General features: G+C 45.7%; 1 protein-coding gene and 1 long non-coding RNA gene across 2 annotated transcripts; one reads left to right on the top strand and one right to left on the bottom strand.

Annotated features, from left to right (window-relative positions):
- Nucleotides 1-1,988: 1,988 nt before the first annotated feature.
- LOC147978769 (uncharacterized) lies at nt 1,989-7,049 on the bottom strand. The gene is made up of 3 exons (XM_087514883.1): nt 6,980-7,049; nt 4,813-5,325; nt 1,989-4,317 (listed from the first exon to the last, which is right to left on the bottom strand). Exons 1-3 carry the CDS (start codon nt 7,047-7,049, stop codon nt 4,253-4,255), a joined length of 648 nt encoding a protein of 215 aa, XP_087371009.1. The 3' UTR covers nt 1,989-4,252.
- Nucleotides 7,050-15,980: 8,931 nt separating this feature from the next.
- On the top strand, nt 15,981-19,361 carry LOC147978768 (uncharacterized). The gene is made up of 3 exons (XR_015618284.1): nt 15,981-16,288; nt 17,654-17,728; nt 19,040-19,361. It is a non-coding gene; the product is annotated as an uncharacterized LOC147978768 (long non-coding RNA).
- Nucleotides 19,362-22,558: the final 3,197 nt, after the last annotated feature.

The following is a 22,558-nucleotide window of genomic DNA, read 5'->3' as shown; positions in this document are numbered from 1 at the left end:
AACTTGTTTAATTCTGTCTGAGTGTTTTTGATGTCATTGAGCTAGGAGTAATCAGCTAGTTGGTTCTCTACTGTGTAACTGATATGTGTTCTTTCATCTAGTTTGTATGATCTGAATTTTCTGAATATGTTGTGGACGTGTTCAGACAGCTATGAGACTTTCGTTTGGTTTTTCCAGAATAAATTGGCGGCTGCGTCTGAAGTCAGATTAATGTTTGTGTGAACCTTCTTCCGTTGAAACTGAAGTTGCCTGATGGATATGTCTGAATTTCCACTGGAAGACTAATTAAGGTGTCCTGGGCATTATACTGTATTTCAAATTAATGCAAATTAGTGTGCAGGAGTGACCTGCGTTGCAGTTCATGTGGTTGCCACGGGTAAGCCAACCTATCCTTTCGCGTGTTTAATAATGGAGAGGAGTAAATGCATATGGCCATGCTGTGTTAGGTGTTGAAGCCTGCTGAGCGGGCTTCCGTTTGAAATTCGAACCACATGTGTGGGGCGACTGTGTACAAATGGGCGATGTGGGTCCAGGAGGTCAAGCCATTCGCAATTGGAAAGGGCCTGATTAGAGCTTCAGGAGTTTCCCGTGCTTCATCTTCACTGACAGTATCACAACAACTGAAGAGTGCTCGAAGGGGTGCAATCGTTCGATCGAGGTACGTTTGCTCTGCTTACTCTACCTTGAATCAATTGTCTTGGTGAGAATAATAAGAAGCAAAATGGGTGTCCGTTGTAGGCACCCGCTGTTTCGGAAGTATCAGTTAACCATGGAGATGAGCGTGTTGTAGGGCAATAAGCCACGGCGAGCGTGGACGCGGTGCGTGTGTGTGCGCGAGTGGACGCGTCGGACTCGGCCCGTGGCAGGCTCGGGCGCGTGTGTGCGTGATCGAGGGTGTGCGTGCGTGCATGGGTTTGTTAGCGAGGCGTACGGGTGTGTGACCGCGTCAGGCGCTGGACCGAGTCGTGCCCGGAGCGCGTGTGTGCGCGTAGGGGGCGCGAGCTGCGGAGCGCGGGACATGGGGGGTGCGAGAGTGGGAACGTTGTGTGCGCGGCATGGCGTGTCTGAGCACGCGTGTATAAAGCCCACTCCTCGCCTGTGTACTTGCCGCACAGATCGAGTTCAAGCTCGAGGTCAAAAAACAGAAAACACCGTTCGTGCGGCAGGGTGTTTGAGCACCCGGAAATTCTTTGTGTCCTTCTTCTTCTCCGGCCGTGTCTCCGGTAATCACCATCGTGTGCTAGGGCCAGCTGCAGCAACACGTGTGCCTGTGATAAGTGAGAACTCGGCGATCTCCTCGCTGTCTCTACATGTTTTAATGGAAAACCATGATTTCATATGAACAATTTTGTTGACATGCATGGCTAAACGATTCTCTTTCATGCAGGTTAGGGACGTTGACTCGGGGACCAGAATCTATGACTAAACGGTCCGAGCCATCCACTCCCGTCTGATCCACGAGCAGGCTACCTGACGGAGTTATCTGAGTCGTGGGCCATATCCTGTTGCTGGAAATAATAACGATGACCATATACCTGCTGCTATACCGATGGCAACGCTGATCACGAGGTGAATATAGGGTACAGATTCCGGGATCCTGTGAGCTCGGGCTCAATTGAGTACTTTCCCTTTCCTTACTCATTATTCGTTTCCTTATTTCCAGCCCCACCAGCATAGGACGCGGCAAATACACGTAGTACTCATTTTTCTTTCCTTATTTCTCGCACGTCTTCCTTATTTCTTATATCAATCCTTTCCTTCCTTTGCTGCTTATTAGTAATTCCTAAGATGGCTCCTTGATACTAGGGAAGTTAAAACATACTCCCTCCATCCCAAAATATAAGAACGTTTTTAACACTAGCATAGTGTCAAAACGTTCTTATATTCTGGGACAGAGGGAGTATATACCACCATGTCAAATCCAAGACAATATTATCAAGGTTAAGAAAAATCGAATCACAATATAGTCCACTGCAATGAATTCTCAACATATCTTGGAATTACTCTGCTTCGTGTTATTTAGTATGCTTGTTCACCTTCCCATAGAGTGTCCGTTGATTCAGCTAGCTGGTGATTGTTTTTAGTAGCAAATTTGTTGTACATGCTTCACGCATGTAAAAAACAATGCACGGTGCTGGTTTTTTGTCTGTGAATCGTGTGCACAGCCCATGACAACATAACTGAAGATATACTAAATGCTTTCTAGTTAATTCTTCAAATGACTAGTCGATACGGTAAGTCCTCACTACATCTGTAGGTAAGAAGCGAATATCCCGGTCTGTTTTCTCTACCAGTTCAGATCTCACAAAAGTAGCGAGTACGAAAAATATAGCAGAAGGGATAACCTGAAGTAGTTATTATTAACCATGCATTATATATATCAGCTACCCATTAATGGGTAGTTCGTACAATGTGCACAATTTCTGTTGAAGTAATAAAAGTGATGCAAGACCTCAAGTAGGTTCAACCCAGATTACTTACACATGCAATGCACTTGCCATCAACCAGGCTTAAAATTGGTTCATAGGAGACGGAGATATTGGGTTAGAACTTCCTTTTTTTTACATTGATTTTAGGGTGGATGCAGTGGTAGGGACCTCTTGAATCTGGATGATGTGCCGGTCAGGTGTGGCGGTGAAGGAGATCTGTGAGTTCTAAATATAACCATGAAAAATAGGAAGCTCTTAATATAATCATGAAAAATAGGAAGCTTTAGTTCACAGGAAACCAAATTGGCTCTTATATGCCGATCGATCGGCACAACCAAAACAACTGTTAAATTAACAACAAAATTGAAGGCCATGGCTTTGTTGGAGCAAAGAGCTAATCTCCACATCTTGAGTATGTTGGAACCAGATTAGGATGACAATGTTGACAACGTCCTACAAATTCAATACTTCATTTTTCTGTGATCAATGCAGATGTCTTCTATGGGCTTCTGGCTACTTGTTGGCAGCAATAGTAGGTTGGTGAGCAATTGAGCCTGCTTCCTTGTTTAAATATTCGGACCAGCACATTGAAAGGCTGAACAAGTATACTGATATAATACTAACAACCTGTTAGTACCAGAGTAATATTTGTGGGTGAAGGTGCCTGAAAACCAAAGTTGTGAGTCTAGCTTGTTTCCGCTTGCATCATCTGTGTGGAGGTCATGGCTTTCCTTACAGCAGAACAGGGCTAAACTCCACACCTTCAACCAACCAGAGAGAGGTAGTTAGGAAAAGTGGTTATAATGGCGTACTGGAAGCTCAACTCTTCTTTGTCTACACCAATGTACTATTTTGACTACTTGGGCCCAAAAATGTAAGAGTTGAGCTTCCAGGCAGATGCACATTTTTCTATGCAGATTAGGCAGATGCAAACAGTTGTGCTTAGAAGAACATATGTAGGCTGACCTGGAGTACTTAGTGGAAATTATCCTCATGAGCCATCAGTACACCACATTTTCCAAAATCAAGATACTCAGACAGAACTAAAAAAAACTACTGGTATCTGGAACATTTCAGTCCTACTGATGTGCAAAAAAATATTAGCACAACTGGAGCAAAGGAGATCACAAGATGAAAAAATTAATCATCATCACAATAAAATAACTCTTTCTCCTCAATCTGCATAGCAGAGCATGAGTACACACAAATATATAGTTACAGAATTTACCTCCTTTCCATATACCTAGATAATTAGATTTCCTTCAAGGCAGAGTCTGTAAGAAAGGAATATGTAGAAATTAGAAAACCAACATAAAGCAAACTGACATTCTTCTATCCTTACCAATTGAGGTGCATTAGTGAGAAAACTGAAACTTCTTAACATGTTGCTTGCACAAGTAGCAGGCTTCCTAGGTTTGAATCACTCGAAGAGATGAATGGCCAACTCGCGGGAGTTGCTATGTTCTGTTGATTGTGCAGGAGGACGAAGTGGTGAAGACACAGACATAGGGACAGAATGCATTACAAATTCGACAGCAAACAACGACGGGAGAACATCTCTGAAAAAAAAAATCCACGATATGATCTCTACACTCTGATAGCCGGTGTTGAAAGTTGATGATGGAGAGCGACATCACCAGCGCAGATAACACATTCATCACCACCACTGGCAAAGCTCTATCCAGGCTGCAGGGTGCCGACGCAGGTTCATCTCCATTGTGCACAACCAGGGAGTCCACCGGCGGGCGGTGGGCACCGGGGAGCCGGCGGCCAGTGCTCCGTCAGGCAATTAGTGCAGCAGCAAGTGGCCTTGCACACCTGCTTCATGCCCCTGTCTCACTGCTCGCCGTAATACACTTGCCTCCTACTCGTTGTCGCCGTTCGCAACCTGTAGTACCAGCCAACAATTAAGGCCTCCTTTGGTTTGTAGAAATGTCATAGGATTTCTATAGGATAGGATTTGCATAGGAAAATTTCCTTTGAGGCCCTTTGGTTTGTAGGAATGGATCCTTCACATTTTGGAGGAAAAAAACATTAGCTAAGACTCAATGGAAAAATTCTTATCCTATGCATTAAATAACATCTCTTTCTTTATAGGAATTGAGATGCATGTCATCTCACTTCCTATGATTTTCCTATTCCTACAACATTTTTATCCTATGAACCAAAGGAGGCCTAAGATATATATGAACACGTACCCAAGCAACCACGCACCACATCATCTACACACCCGGGACAACAACTTCTACACACTCTAAATTGACGACGTAGCAGCACAGAAAACAGTCTGTAGTCACATTTGATTAAACACTTTGCTTGCCTCGAAATAGGAATATCATGGAGGGGCAGTGGGATCCAGGGGAGGTGAGCAAGAGAGACACACCAGGCGGCGAACAGGAAACACACGTCGACGAGGTGGCTGGGTAGCCATCGTCGGCAAGGACTGGGCGCACGGGATGGACGCCGACGAGCAGCTCGTCTGTCCTCCCCGCATTGTCGACGAGCAGCTCGTCCATGCTGCCCCCAGCAAGCGTTTGGCAAGGTGATGCATCCAGGGGACGGTCGCTGGCTGGATCCCATGGCCTTGATCCGTTTCTTCGGTTGGGGAACAACTCGTCGTCAACAGGGCTCCCCGTCGGTGACGAAGGGAACAAGAAGGAGGCCAGCGAGATGTGGAGTACAACGGATGGGCGTCCCGCGAGATGCGGCGTATCCTCTCGTTCTCGTTCTGATTCGACGACCGCAGTGGGGGCAGCAGGCGAGGAAGGGCACCGCGGAGCAGGAGGGACTGGGGCGCGGCGGCGGCGGAGGGAACCCTGCTTTCTTCTCGTGAGGGCAGCAGTTTCAGCGATGGACGAGTCAAGGCTGCTGCGTTTGAAACCTTTTTTTTTCGTTTCTTACGGTGAGACTAATGTGGACTGCAGGCTGCCTCCACCGCAAGACGTCGAACAGATCCGTGCGATGATCGGCCGAGGCCTCGTGCTACTGGATAATAAGATATATAGGGTCGCGCTATTCGCCATCTTGAGTAAGGAATAGTTATTCTTCTCTATTTTATCATCAATGCATCGTAATTTTACGTTTCGTAAGTTTTGTCTTATTTCCGACGCAAAAAGGACTGTAAGAAAATATATAATCGCCGTAAAAAATATTTTATGTTATGTAAAATTACAAACGTAAAAACATAGTTTAAAATACACATAAACTGCAAATTTTCTTGTCTTATGGCTTATATTTTTATTTTCTTATGTCAAATTTTACATAGTGAATCAATAGGAATGTAACTATTTGAATTTGAAACGTAATTTAATTATGAAATGATCGTAAGATTACCTCGGGTGAAGAATAACTTATACTGCACCCTGGGTGATGAATAGTAACACTATATATATATACGACATCTCCAAATTAATACCACCTCGTTTATATTACGATTTTGTCCATACAATTTGTAAAAGTGTATTATGACATGAGAAGAAAGTGTATTGTGACGGTAAATCCGACAAAGTCAATCCGTGCTTTATTATTACTAGGAAACATGCCCGTGCGTTGCAACGGGAGAAAAAATTAACTCAATTTTAGTAAAAGGAAATGGTTCAAGACCCCACACAGGTACATGCCCGCCATTTCAACACAGCAGAGAAGCATTAATAGCATAAACCATGAATATGAAATATTACTAAAGCTTAATTTCCCAAATCTAGTTTAATAGTGCCAACAATAGTTACAAAGGCATGCATTGTTTTTCACTATAGAGATAGCTATAGAGTATCTACTTCTAGTGTGGATTTTCTAACTTGTAGTTGTATTTTTTACATGATCTTTCTTGGTCTTTGTACCCAAATATCACTATGTTTATGGGAAAAAGAAATCAAAAACTCAAATGTGTAGTTATTTTTTTTCATGTAGAGCATACATGTTTTGATTGTTTGAACCAATTTTTTAAAAGATGTTTTGATTGTTTGCACCAAATTTTATTTTTAGAAAAGAGAAAATATACTCAAATTGTTGCTCCAAACAACAATTTTGTGAGTGCCTGTGAGTTTTATACAATTTTATGTGGGTGTTCAGCTCGGCTTCCATCCCTATCGGCATATGTTCATGTTCTTGCAAACACCGGTAGCCGGTGGCAATTGCTGACGCGGATGGTGGTATGTGTGCATGTCGTGGTGGTCTTGGCTCCCACTCGCCGCCGACCACGCTTCTTGATAGATTGGTCCTGGAGTATTCATATTCCTATTCTCTTGAAGCTAGTGTTTATCAGGTGTCGTTGGAGGAACAATCTGAGAAGCATCGCGTGCTTCCTCGTCGGCCGAGTCCACACATGGTTATTCCTCTTTTTATATTTTGCCAGCAACATACACGGTGTGTTCTTCTAATTGAAATCAATCGATGTGCTTGCGGGAAGGAGTATTTTTTCCGTGATGGAAATAAATTCGTGAGTTTTTCCTTGTGTACACGACTTGACCATCTACTATTTCTTTGTGTATATTCGTCATTTCACCAAACTTGCCCATCTTCTATAGATTCCTTTCAGACTTGAAATGAACCGCGTTCAGCTAGCTCTGAGGCATAAGGATCAGTGTACATTTGTTTTGAATAAAAATCAAATTCTTCCATCGTGACCAAATCCTATAAGGTCCTGGATTAAGCACATTTAAATTTATCGAGGGGAAATATCCTCACTTCAAAACTCGACGGGAATTTTCCTTACTTGTTTTAGTTCTTTGTTTATTTCTAAATTAAAAAGTCATAAAAAATAGCACACACAGAGAGAGAGGGAGGAGCAGCGCAACACCCAGTTGCCTAGGCGGCCTAGAAAAATGTGACGTCCGGATAGTTAAGCTACAATAACCATCTGCTAATGATGCCACGTCACTTCGATTACTGTTGCTAATCTCGCGTTAGTTCGAAACCGATTCAAATTCAAATTCCAAAAACAAGTCAAATTTTATTTCTTCAAACTGATAAGGAAAACATGTTCGGTGGGTTGCAAATATTCACTAAGTAATTACCATGTAGGAGGTAACATTAAATGGAATTTTAAATTTTCCCTAGAAATAAATAAAGTGAACAAGCATCCCTTATTATGCCCATTAAAATATGAACTTAATTTCAAACATTTCCAAATAACCCCAAACTTTTTGGAAAACACCCAAAATATCAGGAGGTGATTATGTGTGGAGTTTCAACTTTAACTAAAATCATTTAGTACCTAAACTGAATACAAAACAGTAGATAAATAAAAAAACAATAAACAAAAAAGAAGTGAAAAACATAATACCTAATCTACTGTACACTTAGGCCCAACTATTACATTAGTAGCCCAGCCCAACTCCCCTTTTTCTTCTTCCTCTGTTCACAGGGCTGGGTGGCCACCGTGCACCCGTCCACGTCGCGGATTGGCCACGTGCTGACCATCCCGTGAATCCCCGTCGTCCTACAAGACCTCCCTCGACGCCGTGGTCAAACCCTAGCCCACACTCTTCCCCCTCCCTCGCGCCGCTTTCTTCCCGCATCGCTCAGCCAACGCCGTCATCGCCATGGCCACCATTATTCCCGCGCGCACCGAGCTCCCCGCCGGCTGAGATCACACCTGGAGCATCGCCTGCCTCATCCGCGTCGACTGGAAGGACTGGATCGAGATGGAGTGGACCACATCACCGGGATCGACCTCATCCCCTTCCTTCGGTCGTCGCCGTTCAACCTCGTCGATCGCCGTCGGCTGCGCTTCTAAACCTTCGCCGAGCCACTCGTGTGCCCGGATGTGAGCGCCTGCACCTTTCTCCTTCTGAACTAGCTCGGATTCGAGCTCGAGCACGCCACCTCCGTAGCCATAGCTCCCTTGTCCGCCATGGCCGGAGCTCGTTCGAGCTGCCGCGCGCTGCTGCTCCCGTGTACGCGCTGCCTGCTGCTCGGTGCTGCTAGCCGCGGTGTTGCTCAAGCTGCCGCTGCTCGCCCAAGTCCACCCGCGTGTGCCCCCGCCTGCCCCGCAGTTGCAGACGCTCGTCCGTTGCTGCAGCCGTCGCCCCGGCCGACCCCTGCCCGCGCCGTAGGGACGTTCGCCGCCTTCGTCGTCCGCCCCACACCGCGGCCCGGCTCCCTCTGCTCCGCCCTGCGCACCACCTCGCCCCGCAGCCTACTGTTGTGGCCTTCCCCGCCGCCTGCCGCCGACCACGGTCCGGCCACGCCCGCAACGGCCGGCTGCGCCGGCCGTGCCCGCGCACGCCCGCGCTCCCACGTATCGGCAGCCCCGCCCGGCGCTGCTTGTCGCTGCCCGTTGGCGCCCCCGAGCGCCGTTGCTGCTCCTTGTTCTGCCACTGCTTCTAGCCACCACCGCTGCCCCTTTACTAATATACGAATGTGTACTGTAGCTATTGCTAGCTTTAGGAATATTGCACTGGTTAGCCCTTTGGACAACCCCTAAACGGTGGCTAAACAAGTGTTAACAGGACTAAAACAAATATTAGCACGTAGTACACTTACAAGGTCCAAGTTACTCCATTGGACCAAATTCAAATAAGGCATGGATTAAATTCTGTGAAAATCACAAAATACTATGTTAGTATATTTTAACAGTTTCTGGAATTAACAACAAATGGCACTTTTCAAGCAAAGTTTTGAATAAGCAAATGAACTCTAACAGTGATGCACTTGATACCATGTTGTAGATCACAGGAAATTAATCAGTATTGATATAAGGCACTGATCCATAGGATGGACAAAACAATAGTTATAGCTTTTGGAAAACAGCTAAGTGAAGTTTAAAAACTGAACAATTCTCAGACTTAGCCAATTTTCAGGAATTCCAAATAGCTGATTAAATCTTGAGAAATTCATAGAAATTCATCTATAACTCGGATGGACAAACTTTGTATATAAAAGTTGCTCAGGACGACGAGACGAATCCGAATATGCAGCCCGTTCATCCGCCGCACATCCCTAGGATAGCGAACATGCAACTTTCCCCTCCGGTTCATCTACCCGAAAACGCGAAACACCAGGAATACTTTCCCGGATGTTTCCCCTTCGCCGGTATCACCTCCTACCGTGTTAGGGCACACCTAACACCGCTCATTGTCATGTCATGCATCATCATGCATTTGTTTGCATTATATTTATTGTTTCTTCCCCCTCTTCTCTCGCTAGACACTGAGACCGACGCCGCTGCTACCCAGTACAACTACGGTGTTGACGACCCCTCTCTCTTGCCAGAGCAACCAGGCAAGCCCCCCCTTTGATCACCAGATATCGCCTTTTCTTCTCTCTACTGCTTGCATTAGAGTAGTGTAGCATGTTACTGCTTTTCGTTATCCTATCCTGATGCATAGCCTGTCCTTGCTACTACTGTTATTACCTTTACCTGCAATCCTAAATGCTTAGTATAGGATGCTAGTGTTTCATCAGTGGCCCTACACTCTTGTCCGTTTGCCATGCTATACTACTGGGCCGTGATCACTTCGGGAGGTGATCACGGGCATATGATATATACTTATACTGTTACATTACTTATGATATTGTTCGGAGATGGGGGCTGAAGGGGCAGGTGGCTCCATCCAGGTAGTGATGGGCCTGAGTTCCCGACGGCCCCCGACTGTTACTTTGAGGCGGAGCGACAGGGCAGGTTGAGACCACCTAGGAGAGAGGTGGGCCTGGCCCTGGTCGGCGTTCGCGGATACTTAACACGCTTAACGAGATCTTGGTATTTGATCTGAGTCTGGCTACTGGCCTATACGCACTAACCATCTACGCGGGGACAGTTATGGGCACTCGATGTCGTGGTATCAGCCGAAGCCTTCGTGACGTCAGCGACTGAGTGGCGCGCGTCGGGTTGGACCGCGTAACGCAACTGCCTTTGTAATGGAGGTTGCTAGGTCTGCTCTCCGGCCGCGTTCGCAACGTGCAGGTGTGCAAAGGGCGATGGGCCCAGACCCCTGCGGCATAGGGTTTAGACCGGCGTGCTGACCTCTCTGTTGTGCCTAGGTAGGGCTGCGACATGTTGTTCTTTCGAGGCCGGGCATGACCCAGGAAAGTGTGTCCAGCCAAATGGTATCGAGCGTGTTGGGATATGTGGTGCACCCCTGCAGGGAAGTTAATCTATTCGAATAGCCGTGATCTTCGGTAACAGAACGACTTGGAGTTGTACCTTGACCTTATGACAACCAGAACCGGATACTTAATAAAACACACCATTTCAAGTGCCAGATACAACCGGTGATCGCTCTCTCACAGGGCGACGAGGGGAGGATCATCGGTTAGGATTATGCTATGCGATGATACTTGATGAACTTACCATCTACTCTCTTCTACATGCTGCAAGATGGAGGTTACCAGAAGCGTAGTCTTCGATAGGACTAGCTATCCCCCTCTTATTCCGGCATTCTGCAGTTCAGTCCACATATGATACCCTTATTCCATTTGATACCAACGCATACATATGTAGTGTAGCTCCTTGCTTGCGAGTACTTAGGATGAGTACTCACGGTTGCTTTGCTCCCTCTTTTCCCCCTTTCTATACCCGGTTGCTGCGACCAGATGATGGAGCCCAGGTGCCAGACGCCACTGTCGATGATGACTACTACTACTCGGGAGGTGCCTACTACTACGTGCAGCCCGCTGACGACGACCAGGAGTAGTTTAGGAGGATCCCAGGTAGGAGGCCTGCGCCTCTTTCGATCTGTATCCCAGTTTGTGCTAGCCTTCTTAAGGCAACTTGTTTAACTTATGTCTGTACTTAGATATTGTTGCTTCCGCTGACTCGTCTATGATCGAGCACTTGTATTCGAGCCCTCGAGGCCCCTGGCTTGTATTATGATGCTTGTATGACTTATTTTATTTGTAGAGTTGGGTTGTGATATCTTCCCGTGAGTCCCTGATCTTGATCGTACACGTTTGCGTGTATGATTAGTGTATGATTGAATCGGGGGCGTCACAAGTTGGTATCAGAGCCGACTGCCTGTAGGAATCCCCTTCCAGACTCCTTGGCCAAAGTTGAGTCTAGACATTGCAAAACTTTTTACTAACATGGTTGTGTGTCTTACAGGTCCACGTCGCCATTTGGTGGTATTAGGATCTTTTACTCCTTGATCCTTACTCTGGGACTCTGAACTCTCTTCTACTCGGGTTAAATGATTTTACTAACTCTGACTCTAGGTTCTCGTAACTACTTTCTCCCGGAGAGCCCCTCACTCCAGATGATTGCTTAGTGCCCCAGAAGATTCCTAAGATACTCTTCGATGTTCTCTCGAGGCCTTGTGCCCATCACTTTTGCAATTCACTTCCATCGATTAACTTCTATGGATAACCACATACACGTGCCATTCATACAATCATTCCCCAGTGGTCTTGTTATTACCCGATACCCCAAAATTCTCTCTATTGTACCGAGAATACTATGTGGCTACTACCTTACAGTTCTTTGCCACATGATACCCCTACGGATAATTCCTCGCACTTATCGAGTATCCGCTCATTCCCAGTTGATTCATGTATTTCACATAAGTCTTTGAAATGCCATTCGATCCCCGAAAATCCTCAACAACCTATGGCTCTTGAAATTCTGGCTTGATTGCATTATGATTAACCTCATAAGTCCGGTAATCTTATTGGCATCCTTAGTCATTATCAGTTTGAGTCTGTTGAATCAATATGTTGCGAATGCTCGCAATCCTTAATCAGATCCTTCATTTCTTCCTTCCGGCTCAGACGTCATTTTAAACATGAGCTGGATCTCGACCAATCAAATTGTCGTCGATTGTACCCCTAAGGCTATTCAACTTATCCATCCCTAATCAGAGCATTGCTTTTGATCTCTTGTCTTGGAATTGATAATTCCTTTGCATTTGAACTTTGTGTTACTCAGTTGTTTCTATAAACTGATCTCCTTGCATTCCTTCTTCCTCTGGTTGAGTATCGATGCTCACATCAGATCCCTTGTGGACCACCAGATCCTTTGTTGGATTTTATCCAACAGCGTCCTTCGTATTCTATAAGCTTGTGTGCCTTTCCTCGGATACATAATGCCTTTGGTAAATTGTATCCTCTGCTTTCTCTAGCATGCTCTACTATCGAGCTTGTGATATTTATTCCTGAAATTTGTGGTATATGTTCCTAAGATGCCCTGATGGGTTGAACCTATGCCTTCCCTAATCCGTGTGAACCCGAAAGATTTCACGGGTCATACTTATCTGGTATTGCACCAGGTAAAAATTTCAACAACTATTGTCATTTTCGAAATATGAGAGGTGAATGAAAGGTTATGCGTTGAACAAGTGGGAGTCGACCTTGAACCCTGTGTTCATGCCCATGGACCCGATGTATACCTTGTCATGGAAGCCTCTCTTAAAATTAATTATCCCCTTGTTATAAGTTCATTTTGTATCTGTGAACGTGGTTCCGACCATGTTTCTCCTTGATTCCATTTCTCGTGCAAGTTTGAGCACTTGTCTTCTGCAGAGCATTACCCTATTCCAACCTTTACTATGATCTATCATCGAGTATTACCCCCTGGTATCTCAAGATTATCATGGAACTGCATACTTCTTATGAGTTCTTCATCAAGTGCTACATTCTCACTGATTCCAATTTTTCACGGGCTCTGAGTTATTAAACACTCAAAGACACCGATAACTGACTGAAGTCTGCACCGCGATTAAACAAATCGTGGTAACCTTCATGACTTACGAGTTTGAACTCAAACACGTCATTCCTAGCCTGCTTGGCTATATCCTTGTCATGCCGATTTTAACTGTGCTACCTGGTCCTTCTTTCTAGAGCAAAATTTTTGAGGTGAGCTAATCTTACGTCGATCTTCCTCGTCATAACAATTTTCCTTGAATGACAAGCTTGATTTCAAGTTTGTGTCGTACCTATGGTTTCAATAACTTCTCGCTTCATCATTCCGTTGACTTGATGTCATCGCCGATCGGTTACATCTTCTTGAAACCTCTCGACAAATGTGTCGTGATCATCATCAACATTTTGACCCCTTCCAAGATATCAATTGAATTCATGATGAGAAGTACCCTCCTTGCCCTCGATGATTCGTGTTATCATCGACCACTTTATTGCCTTCCGTTCAACACAAACTTGTTCGTGTCTCTAGCAACCCTATTGCTTTCAAGTCAATGGTCGATATTTCATTCTTAGACTATTGGTTGTTGAATCATCTTTCTAACATTGATCATGCTACCTAAGACCATATTTTGGGTGCACTTTTCAACCAATGCTTAATTGTGTATGTTTTACTCGAGCATACATCCTTATATCATTGGATCCGACAAATGTTATCTCCTTGTTCACATAAGTGTGGAAATCCATCTTTTAAAAATCTCAATGAATTGTCGCTGAGTTCATCAACCACCTATTCATTCTCTCCTTGGTTTTAATGATGAACTCTTGTTATGGAACTCGCTTCCATAGTACATTTCCCGAGAATCTTACAATGTCGTCTCGTCAATTGTGTTGCACCTTTTCTTCTCACGCATCCTGAGTCTGAGGCATCCCGACACCAATCAGATCTGAATCTCGGTCAGATATGATGGTTGGAACATATTCCAAGAGTTATTACATTGGTCCTTATATATCGGTAAGGTGAGGTCATGCCTATCACACCTGGTCGGAGGACTTGTTGTTATAGATTCCTTTTCAACAAGGTTATCCATTCTTCCACGAGGAAATTGTAAGACTTATTCTACAAGTTGTTCTTGATGGATCCTTTGTGCATCCAAATTCTAACCCTTACTTGATGACCATGTCAATGCTATCTCGAAGCATGTATGTGGCACTCTGATCATCGATAAGAACATTTGAAGCGCCATGCTAAATTTACTTTATCAATTATTCAAACACCGTTGTTTGGGAAATGTCATGAACTTCCTCTCCCCTAACCTAAATGGTTTTCTACATTATATCCTATCATGGATATCATGCTCTACTTGTCTTTGGGAAGGATATACCCTGAAATATGTGTTTAATCACATTTTTCTTTCCATTGTTCTGATTAAATCTGATAGACACTTTTCCCTTTCCATTGGTTTGTTCAAACCCTTTCTATGATCTATATGATATAAGCAGTAATAATTCACTGCTTGTGCAAACATCTCGGTGTACAACTCTGTCAGTAAGACCGTGTTACTATTGTTGATGACATTCCGATAACCACCGATGGACGAGAACTGTGCCTATTGGTCCGCCTCGTTTCAACGAGCAGGAAAATGGTTCTCTTCGTCCCTCGCCCTTGGTACCGACGTTGTTAATGACATAACTGACAGGCTACCCTCTGACATGCCTTACTATCATGATCGTGCAAGATGTCACCGCCCTTCCTACTTTAACCCACATGGCGGGCCCATAACCCACAGTTCCACAGGATCGAAACCTGACTCTCCTATACACCCCCTATTTCCAAAGTTATTCCTCACGTTTGGTTTCGTATGTAGTTCAAGAGCCACCTTCCGTGTGTTCCTCAATTCTGGTATTAAACACAATACTTATTTCCGTTGCTCTGAACCCCTTTCACACTTTGTTTCAGGCAACGAACGATTGCCTACCCGCTTGAAACTTCTCATGGTATCTCCTTACTTTACTCTCGATATTTTCTTAAGTTTTAGTTCGAGAGTTACTTTCCGCCACCTTCCTCGATGTTAGCTACTAGATAGTCAACCTTGCAGAGGTCCGTTCTCCCGGATTATACCCACCCTTTATTCTTTCGTAAGTACGATGGAGTTCTCGAAGCAAGGATGCCGACTTCATCATGGTGACTTGGAGTAGGGAAATAAATACTTCAACGAGGAGGATCTACTACTTCGGGAAGAGCAACCAAGACCAAGAAGAATTGTTAGAATTTCATAACCCATTCTTCCCCCTTACTCCCCTCTTAAATCTCGGGACGAGATTTCTTGTAGTGGAGGAGAATTGTGACGCCCGGATAGTTAAGCTACAATAACCATCTGCTAATGATGCCACATCACTTCGATTACTGTTGCTAATCTCGCGTTAGTTCGAAACCGATTCAAATTCAAATTCCAAAAACAAGTCAAATTTTATTTCTTCAAACTGATAAGGAAAAATGTTCGGTGGGTTGCAAATATTCACTAAGTAATTACCATGTAGGAGGTAACATTAAATGGAATTTTAAATTTTCCCTAGAAATAAATAAAGTGAACAAGCATCCCTTATTATGCCCATTAAAATATGAACTTAATTTCAAACATTTCCAAATAACCCCAAACTTTTTGGAAAACACCCAAAATATCAGGAGGTGATTATGTGTGGAGTTTCAACTTTAACTAAAATCATTTAGTACCTAAACTGAATACAAAACAGTAGATAAATAAGAAAAACAATAAACAAAAAAGAAGTGAAAAACATAATACCTAATCTACTGTACACTTAGGCCCAATTATTACATTAGTAGCCCAGCCCAACTCCCCTTTTTCTTCTTCCTATGTTCACAGGGCTGGGTGGCCACCGTGCACCCGTCCACGTCGCGGATCGGCCACGTGCTGACCATCCCGTGAATCCCCGTCGTCCTACAAGACCACCCTCGACGCCGTGGTCAAACCCTCGCCCACTCTCTCCCCCCTCCCTCGCGCCGCTTTCTTCCCGCATCGCTCAGCCAACGCCGTCATCGCCATGGCCATCATTATTCCCGCGCGCACCGAGCTCCCCGCCGGCTGAGATCACACCTGGAGCATCGCCTGCCTCGTCCGCGTCGACTGGAAGGACTGGATCGAGATGGAGTGGACCACATCACCGGGATCGACCTCATCCCCTTCCTTCGGTCGTCGCCGTTCAACCTCGTCGATCGCCGTCGTCTGCGCTTCTAAACCTTCGCCGAGCCACTCGTGTGCTCCGATGTGAGCGCCTGCACCTTTCTCCTTCTGAACTAGCTCGGATTCGAGCTCGAGCACGCCACCGCCGTAGCCATAGCTCCCTTGTCCGCCATGGCCGGAGCTCGTTCGAGCTGCCGCGCGCTGCTGCTCCCGTGTACGCGCTGCCTGCTGCTCGGTGCTGCTAGCCGCGGTTGTTGCTCAAGCTGCCGCTGCTCGCCCGCGTCCACCCGCGTGTGCCCCCGCCTGCCCCGCAGTTGCAGACGCTCGTCCGTTGCTGCAGCCGTCGCCCCGGCCGACCCTTGCCCATGCCGTAGGGACGTTCGCCGCCTTCGTCGTCCGCCCCACACCGCGGCCCGGCTCCCTCTGCTCCGCCCTGCGCACCACCTCGCCCCGCAGCCTACTGTTGTGGCCTTCTCCGCCGCCTGCCGCCGACCACGGTCCGGCCACGCCTGCAACGGCCGGCTGCGCCGGCCGTGCCCGCGCACGCCCGCGCTCCCACGTATCGGCAGCCCTGCCCGGCGCTGCTTGTCGCTGCCCGTTGGCGCCCCTGAGCGCCGTTGCTGCTCCCTGTTCTGCCACTGCTTCTAGCCACCACCGCTGCCCCTTTACTGTAGCTATTGCTAGCTTTAGGAATATTGCACTGGTTAGCCTTTGGACAACCCCTAAACGGTGGCTAAACAATTGTTAACAGGACTAAAACAAATATTAGCACGTAGTACACTTGACAAGCTCCAAGTTACTCCATTGGACCAAATTCAAATAAGGCATGGATTAAATCCTGTGAAAATCACAAAATCGTATGTTAGTATATTTTAACAGTTTTTAGAATTAACAACAAGTGACACTTTTCAAGCAAAGTTTTGAATAAGCAAATGAACTCTAACAGTGATGCACTTGATACCATCTTGTAGATCACAGGAAATTAATCAATATTGATATAAGGCACTAATCCATAGGATGGGCAAAACAATAGTTATAGCTTTTGGAAAACAGCTAAGTGAAGTTTAAAAACTGAACAATTCTCAGACTTGGCCAATTTTCAGGAATTCCAAATAGCTGATTAAATCTTGGGAAATTCGTAGAAATTCATCTGTAACTCGGATGGACAAACTTTGTATATAAAAGTTGCTCAGGACGACGAGATGAATCCGAATATGCAGCCCTTTCGTCCGTCGCACATCCCTAGGATAGCGAACATGCAACTTTTCCCTCCGGTTTATCTACCCGAAAACGCGAAACACCGAGGAAACTTTCCCGGATGTTTCTCCTTCGCCGGTATCACCTCCTAGCGCGTTAGGGCACACCTAACACCGCTCATTGTCATGTCATGCATCGTCATGCATTTGTTTGCATTATATTTATTGTTTCTTCCCTATCTTCTCTCACTAGACACCGAGACCGACGCCGCTGCTACCCAGTACAACTACGGTGTTGACGACCCCTCTCTCTTGCCAGAGCAACCAGGCAAGCCCCCCCTTTGATCACCAGATGTCGCCTTTTCTTCTCTCTACTGCTTGCATTAGAGTAGTGTAGCATGTTACTGCTTTTCGTTATCCTATCCTGATGCATAGCCTGTCCTAGCTACTACTGTTGTTACCTTTACCTGCAATCCTAAATGCTTAGTATAGGATGCTAGTGTTCCATCAGTGGCCCTACACTCTTGTCCGTCTGCCATGCTATACTACTGGGCCGTGATCACTTCGGAAGGTGATCACGGGCATATGATATATACTTATACTGTTACATTACTTATGATACTGTTCGGAGATGGGGGTTGAAGGGGCAGGTGGCTCCATCAAGGTACTGATGGGCCTGAGTTCCCGACGGCCCCCGACTGTTACTTTGAGGCGGAGCGACAGGGCAGGTTGAGACCATCTAGGAGAGAGGTGGGCCTGGCCCTGGTCGGCGTTCGCGGATACTTAACACGCTTAACGAGATCTTGATATTTGATCTGAGTCTGGTTACTAGCCTATACGCACTAACCATCTATGCGGGGACAGTTATGGGCACTCGACGTCGTGGTATCAGCCGAAGCCTTCGTGACGTCAGCGACTGAGCGACGCGCGCCGGGTTGGACCACGTAACACAAATTCCTTTGTAATGGAGGTTGCTAGGTCTGCTCTCCGGTCGCGCTCGCAACGTGCAGGTGTGCAAAGGGCGATGGGCCCAGACCCCTGCGCCATAGGGTTTAGACCGGCGTGCTGACCTCTCTGTTGTGCCTAGGTAGGGCTGCGACGTGTTGATCTTCTGAGGCCGGGCATGACCTAGGAAAGTGTGTCCGGCCAAATGGGATCGAGCGTGTTGGGATATGTGGTGCACCCCTGCAGGGAAGTTAATCTATTCAAATAGCCATGATATTCGGTAACAGGACGACTTGGAGTTGTACCTTGACCTTATGACAACTAGAACCGGATACTTAATAAAACACACCATTCCAAGTGCCAGATACAACCGGTGATCGCTCTCTCACAGGGCAACGAGGGGAGGATCATCGGTTAGGATTATGCTATGCAATGATACTTAGTGAACTTACCATCTACTCTCTTCTACATGCTGCAAGATGGAGGTTACCAGAAGCGTAGTCTTCGATAGGACTAGCTATCCCCCTCTTATTCCGGCATTGTGCAGTTCAGTCCACATATGATACCCTTATTTCATTTGATACCAACGCATACACATGTAGTGTAGCTCCTTGCTTGCGAGTACTTTGGATGAGTACTCACGGTTGCTTTGCTCCCTCTTTTCCCCCTTTCTATACCCGGTTGCTGCGACCAGACGATGGAGCCCAGGAGCCAGACGTCACTGTCGATGACGACTACTACTACTCGGGAGGTGCCTACTACTACGTGCAGCCCGCTGACGACGACCAGGAGTAGTTTAGGAGGATCCCAGGCAGGAGGCCTGCGCCTCTTTCGATCTGTATCCCAGTTTGTGCTAGCCTTCTTAAGGCAACTTGTTTAACTTACGTCTGTATTTAGATATTGTTGCTTCCGCTGACTCGTCTATGATCGAGCACTTGTATTCGAGCCCTCGAGGCCCCTGGCTTGTATTATGATGCTTGTATGACTTATTTTATTTGTAGAGTTGTGTTGTGATATCTTCTCGTGAGTCCCTGATCTTCATCGTACATGTTTGCGTGTATGATTAGTGTACGATTGAATCGGGGGCGTCACAAAAAAGGCCCATCACCTGTTTACCCTAACTAAGTAGACCGATCCCAAATTCATCTCCTCTCTCGATCCACCAACGAGCGCCCACGCTCCTGCAGGAGAGAGCCAGGGGCTCGATCCCCTGCTCATGCCCAAGCTCCACCCTCCCTCGTCACCGCGTCGCTCCGGCGACCCAGCCCGCGCCGGCGACCTGACACCCAGGCAATCCCCGTCAGCGCCCCCTCCTCTTGTTTCCCTCTCCCTCGCTCGTCTCTAACCTCTCTCTCCCTCGTTGCTTCGCAGGTTCAAGCTCGTCGTCCTCGGCCCCGGGCTACATCAGGTCCGCGCGCTGCCATCCTCGCTTCGCCGGACCTTCACCGCGCCAACCTGGCCCCGCAGCCGCTGACCTCGTCGATGAGCATCCAGTCACCCCGTCGCGCCCCTACCATCTCCCTTGCCGTTTCTTTCTTCTCTGAATATCTGTCTTTTCTTCAGACAAGAGCAGCCTCCTTCAAGCTCGTCGCCTCAAGCCCCTGCCTCGTCTCCTCCTACATGGATCCGCTCGCCCTTGCTTCATTCCCGCCGGATCAGGCGTGATCCGGCCGGGAAGAGCCCCGCCGCTGCAACCTCCTACCTCGCTGTCGGCCTGGTGCAGTTTTGTCCCCTCGCTCGGCTCGTCCGCCTCCCCCGCAAGATCCCTTTGTTCTTTTCTTCATTAATTCCTTTGATTCTTGAGGCAGCATCTCTCGCTCGATTAATTCCTTCTTTGACCAACTCCTTCGACGCTGCTTGTTGTCGTCAACTCACAAACACATTTAAACTGATGGGACTCTCGACATGTAAACGATGTGGGACTATCTATTAGTCACAATTATTTTTTTAGAAAAACACCGGATAAAACATCTGACCCAGACGGGCTGAGGCCCAAGCGGAAACACATTAGCCACATGAAACGATGGCAAGGCAAGGCGAGGCCCAGGTAAAAAGCACGGTGCCAAGGAGCTGCGAAGCGGTCCCGAGATGATCAGGTCGAGTACGATGCGCATGATGGGAATGTGCAATGCTGCGAGGGTGCCGATTAGGGGAGATTGAAGATTTGCAAGACGTCCCGATGGCTGGAGCTGGGTGATCCTACGATCCTGTGATGGCGTTTTGGTTCTTTTGTGGATGTCTCATGTCTTTGTCTATAGTAACTCAGGATGTTTGCTGTGGATATTTGGTGTTGCCTAGGTTTTCGCCCCATGGCATTCGTTTCGATGGCGGGCGAATGCAGTGGGTTTCCTGGCAGTGCGCGGACTCGCTCTACCTCTTTCCCTCTCCTCTTGACATGTTTCTGAACCTTTGTATTTCCGTTCATTTGCAATGGAAAGGGGTATAGCCCGGTTCGAAAAAGGTAAAAAGCGCGACGTGGTTCCCCGAATTAGTACCACCTCGCTTATACGTTTTAAATTTAAACTGAAAGCGTAAATTCATAAAAAGAAAGCGTATTGTGACGGTGAACCCGACAAAGTCAATCCGTGCTTTATTATTATTAGGGAGAGACTAGTAAAAATGTCCGTGCGTTGCAACGGGTCAAAAAAATAGCAAAATTTGCTTTGTGTGTGCGATTGCGCAACATTTCTTATGTTCAATTCTCTTTTTCGAAGTATGAAGTGTGGATTTAAAGAAGCCACCTTAACATCCTTCATCTGATTAAAGAGTAGTTGTGCATGGAATAATTTGTCAATCGTTTTTTTTACTTTTCTAGAGAACATGAATATTTATTTATTTTAAAAGTAACATTTTTGAATTTTTTAACCATTTTTAAATGGGATTTTTTACAATTCACATTTGTTACACATTTAAAAATAATTTTGATTTATTTAATTTTTGAAAATATTTTTAAATGCAACATTTTTTAAAAAATTGGTACATTTTTAGGAAATATTGAATATAAAAATGATGAACATATTTAAAAATGTTCACATTTTTTGAAATAAAAGCCAATTTGATACAACCTTTCTCTTAAAAACACACACGCTCTGTGTCTGCAGTAAAAAAAAGAATTGTTGGTGTTTGGACCATGTAGTATAGAGTTGAGAAAGTCATAGTCATGTCCTTCGATGTCACCTCCTTCGACTTATCACTATCATCGGGTAAAAAAAGAATTGTTGGTGTTTGGACCATGTAGTATAGAGTTGAGAAAGTCAGTCATGTCCTTCTATGGCACCTCCTTCGACTTATCACTATCACCGGGTGGAAGAGAAGTGGTGGATGTGTTCTGAGTGGTATATACAAACGGTGAAATCGTTGTATACAATTTAAAAGCTTAATAAATAATCCAAAATTTTATTTAGAATTTGCAGAAGATAATAAATGCAAAAGGATTTGAATAGTTTAGAGATAGTGTTTTATTTTCATTATTTGAGCTTGGCCCAAACAAAACACTTCATTCACACAGAAGTACAATACACGCGCTCTTTCCCTAGAAATCATGCAAGCACGAACTCATCTCCCTTCCCTTTCCCTATGATCAAGTATCCCTACTGCTCGAAGTGCGAAGCACTGCCACCGGCTGCTCATGTCTCCTCATCGTTCTCGGGATGCAAAGCACTTCATGTCGTGTTCTTCCACCATGGCCATCGGACTATATTTTTTAAAACCGAACGGGCAACTGAACCGTTGCGTCTGTCACCGGTTGGACTGCCGGTTCATCGATTTGTTCGTGACAAAAAAACAAGTTATTAAAAATAACCTTAGATCAAATGAGTACACATAATATTGGATGTAATATAAACATAACCAGCCAGGTCACAGGGGCTGAGACATTTTAACTCACCTTCCCTTTAGTTGCCAATTTGAAGGGAGGGATCGAATTATGTTGTGTTTATGGCCAATTGAGCGGTCCATGAGCGATCAATTTAAAATACATAGTGATAACCTGGCTTCTAATGTAAATAATAATCCAATTCTTTTGCAATTGGATACCCAAATTTAGCATACTGCACATTCATCTCTCTTATCGTCAGTGTTTGATTATGCAAAAATAGGTTCATCATGTAAAATCAAGGCAGCTTCTCTGCACACAATTTCTTGGGAAGAGACAACAAACCTTTGCATCATTCAAATGTCACAGGTGACTTGTTTTAGTTTGGGATCTTGAAAG

This window comes from Triticum urartu, chromosome 3A (assembly GCF_056163025.1).
Source record: "Triticum urartu cultivar PI428250 chromosome 3A, HENAU_Tu73, whole genome shotgun sequence".
NCBI classification, from domain to species: domain Eukaryota; kingdom Viridiplantae; phylum Streptophyta; class Magnoliopsida; order Poales; family Poaceae; genus Triticum; species Triticum urartu.
This window is presented reverse-complemented; position numbering and strand designations above follow the sequence as displayed.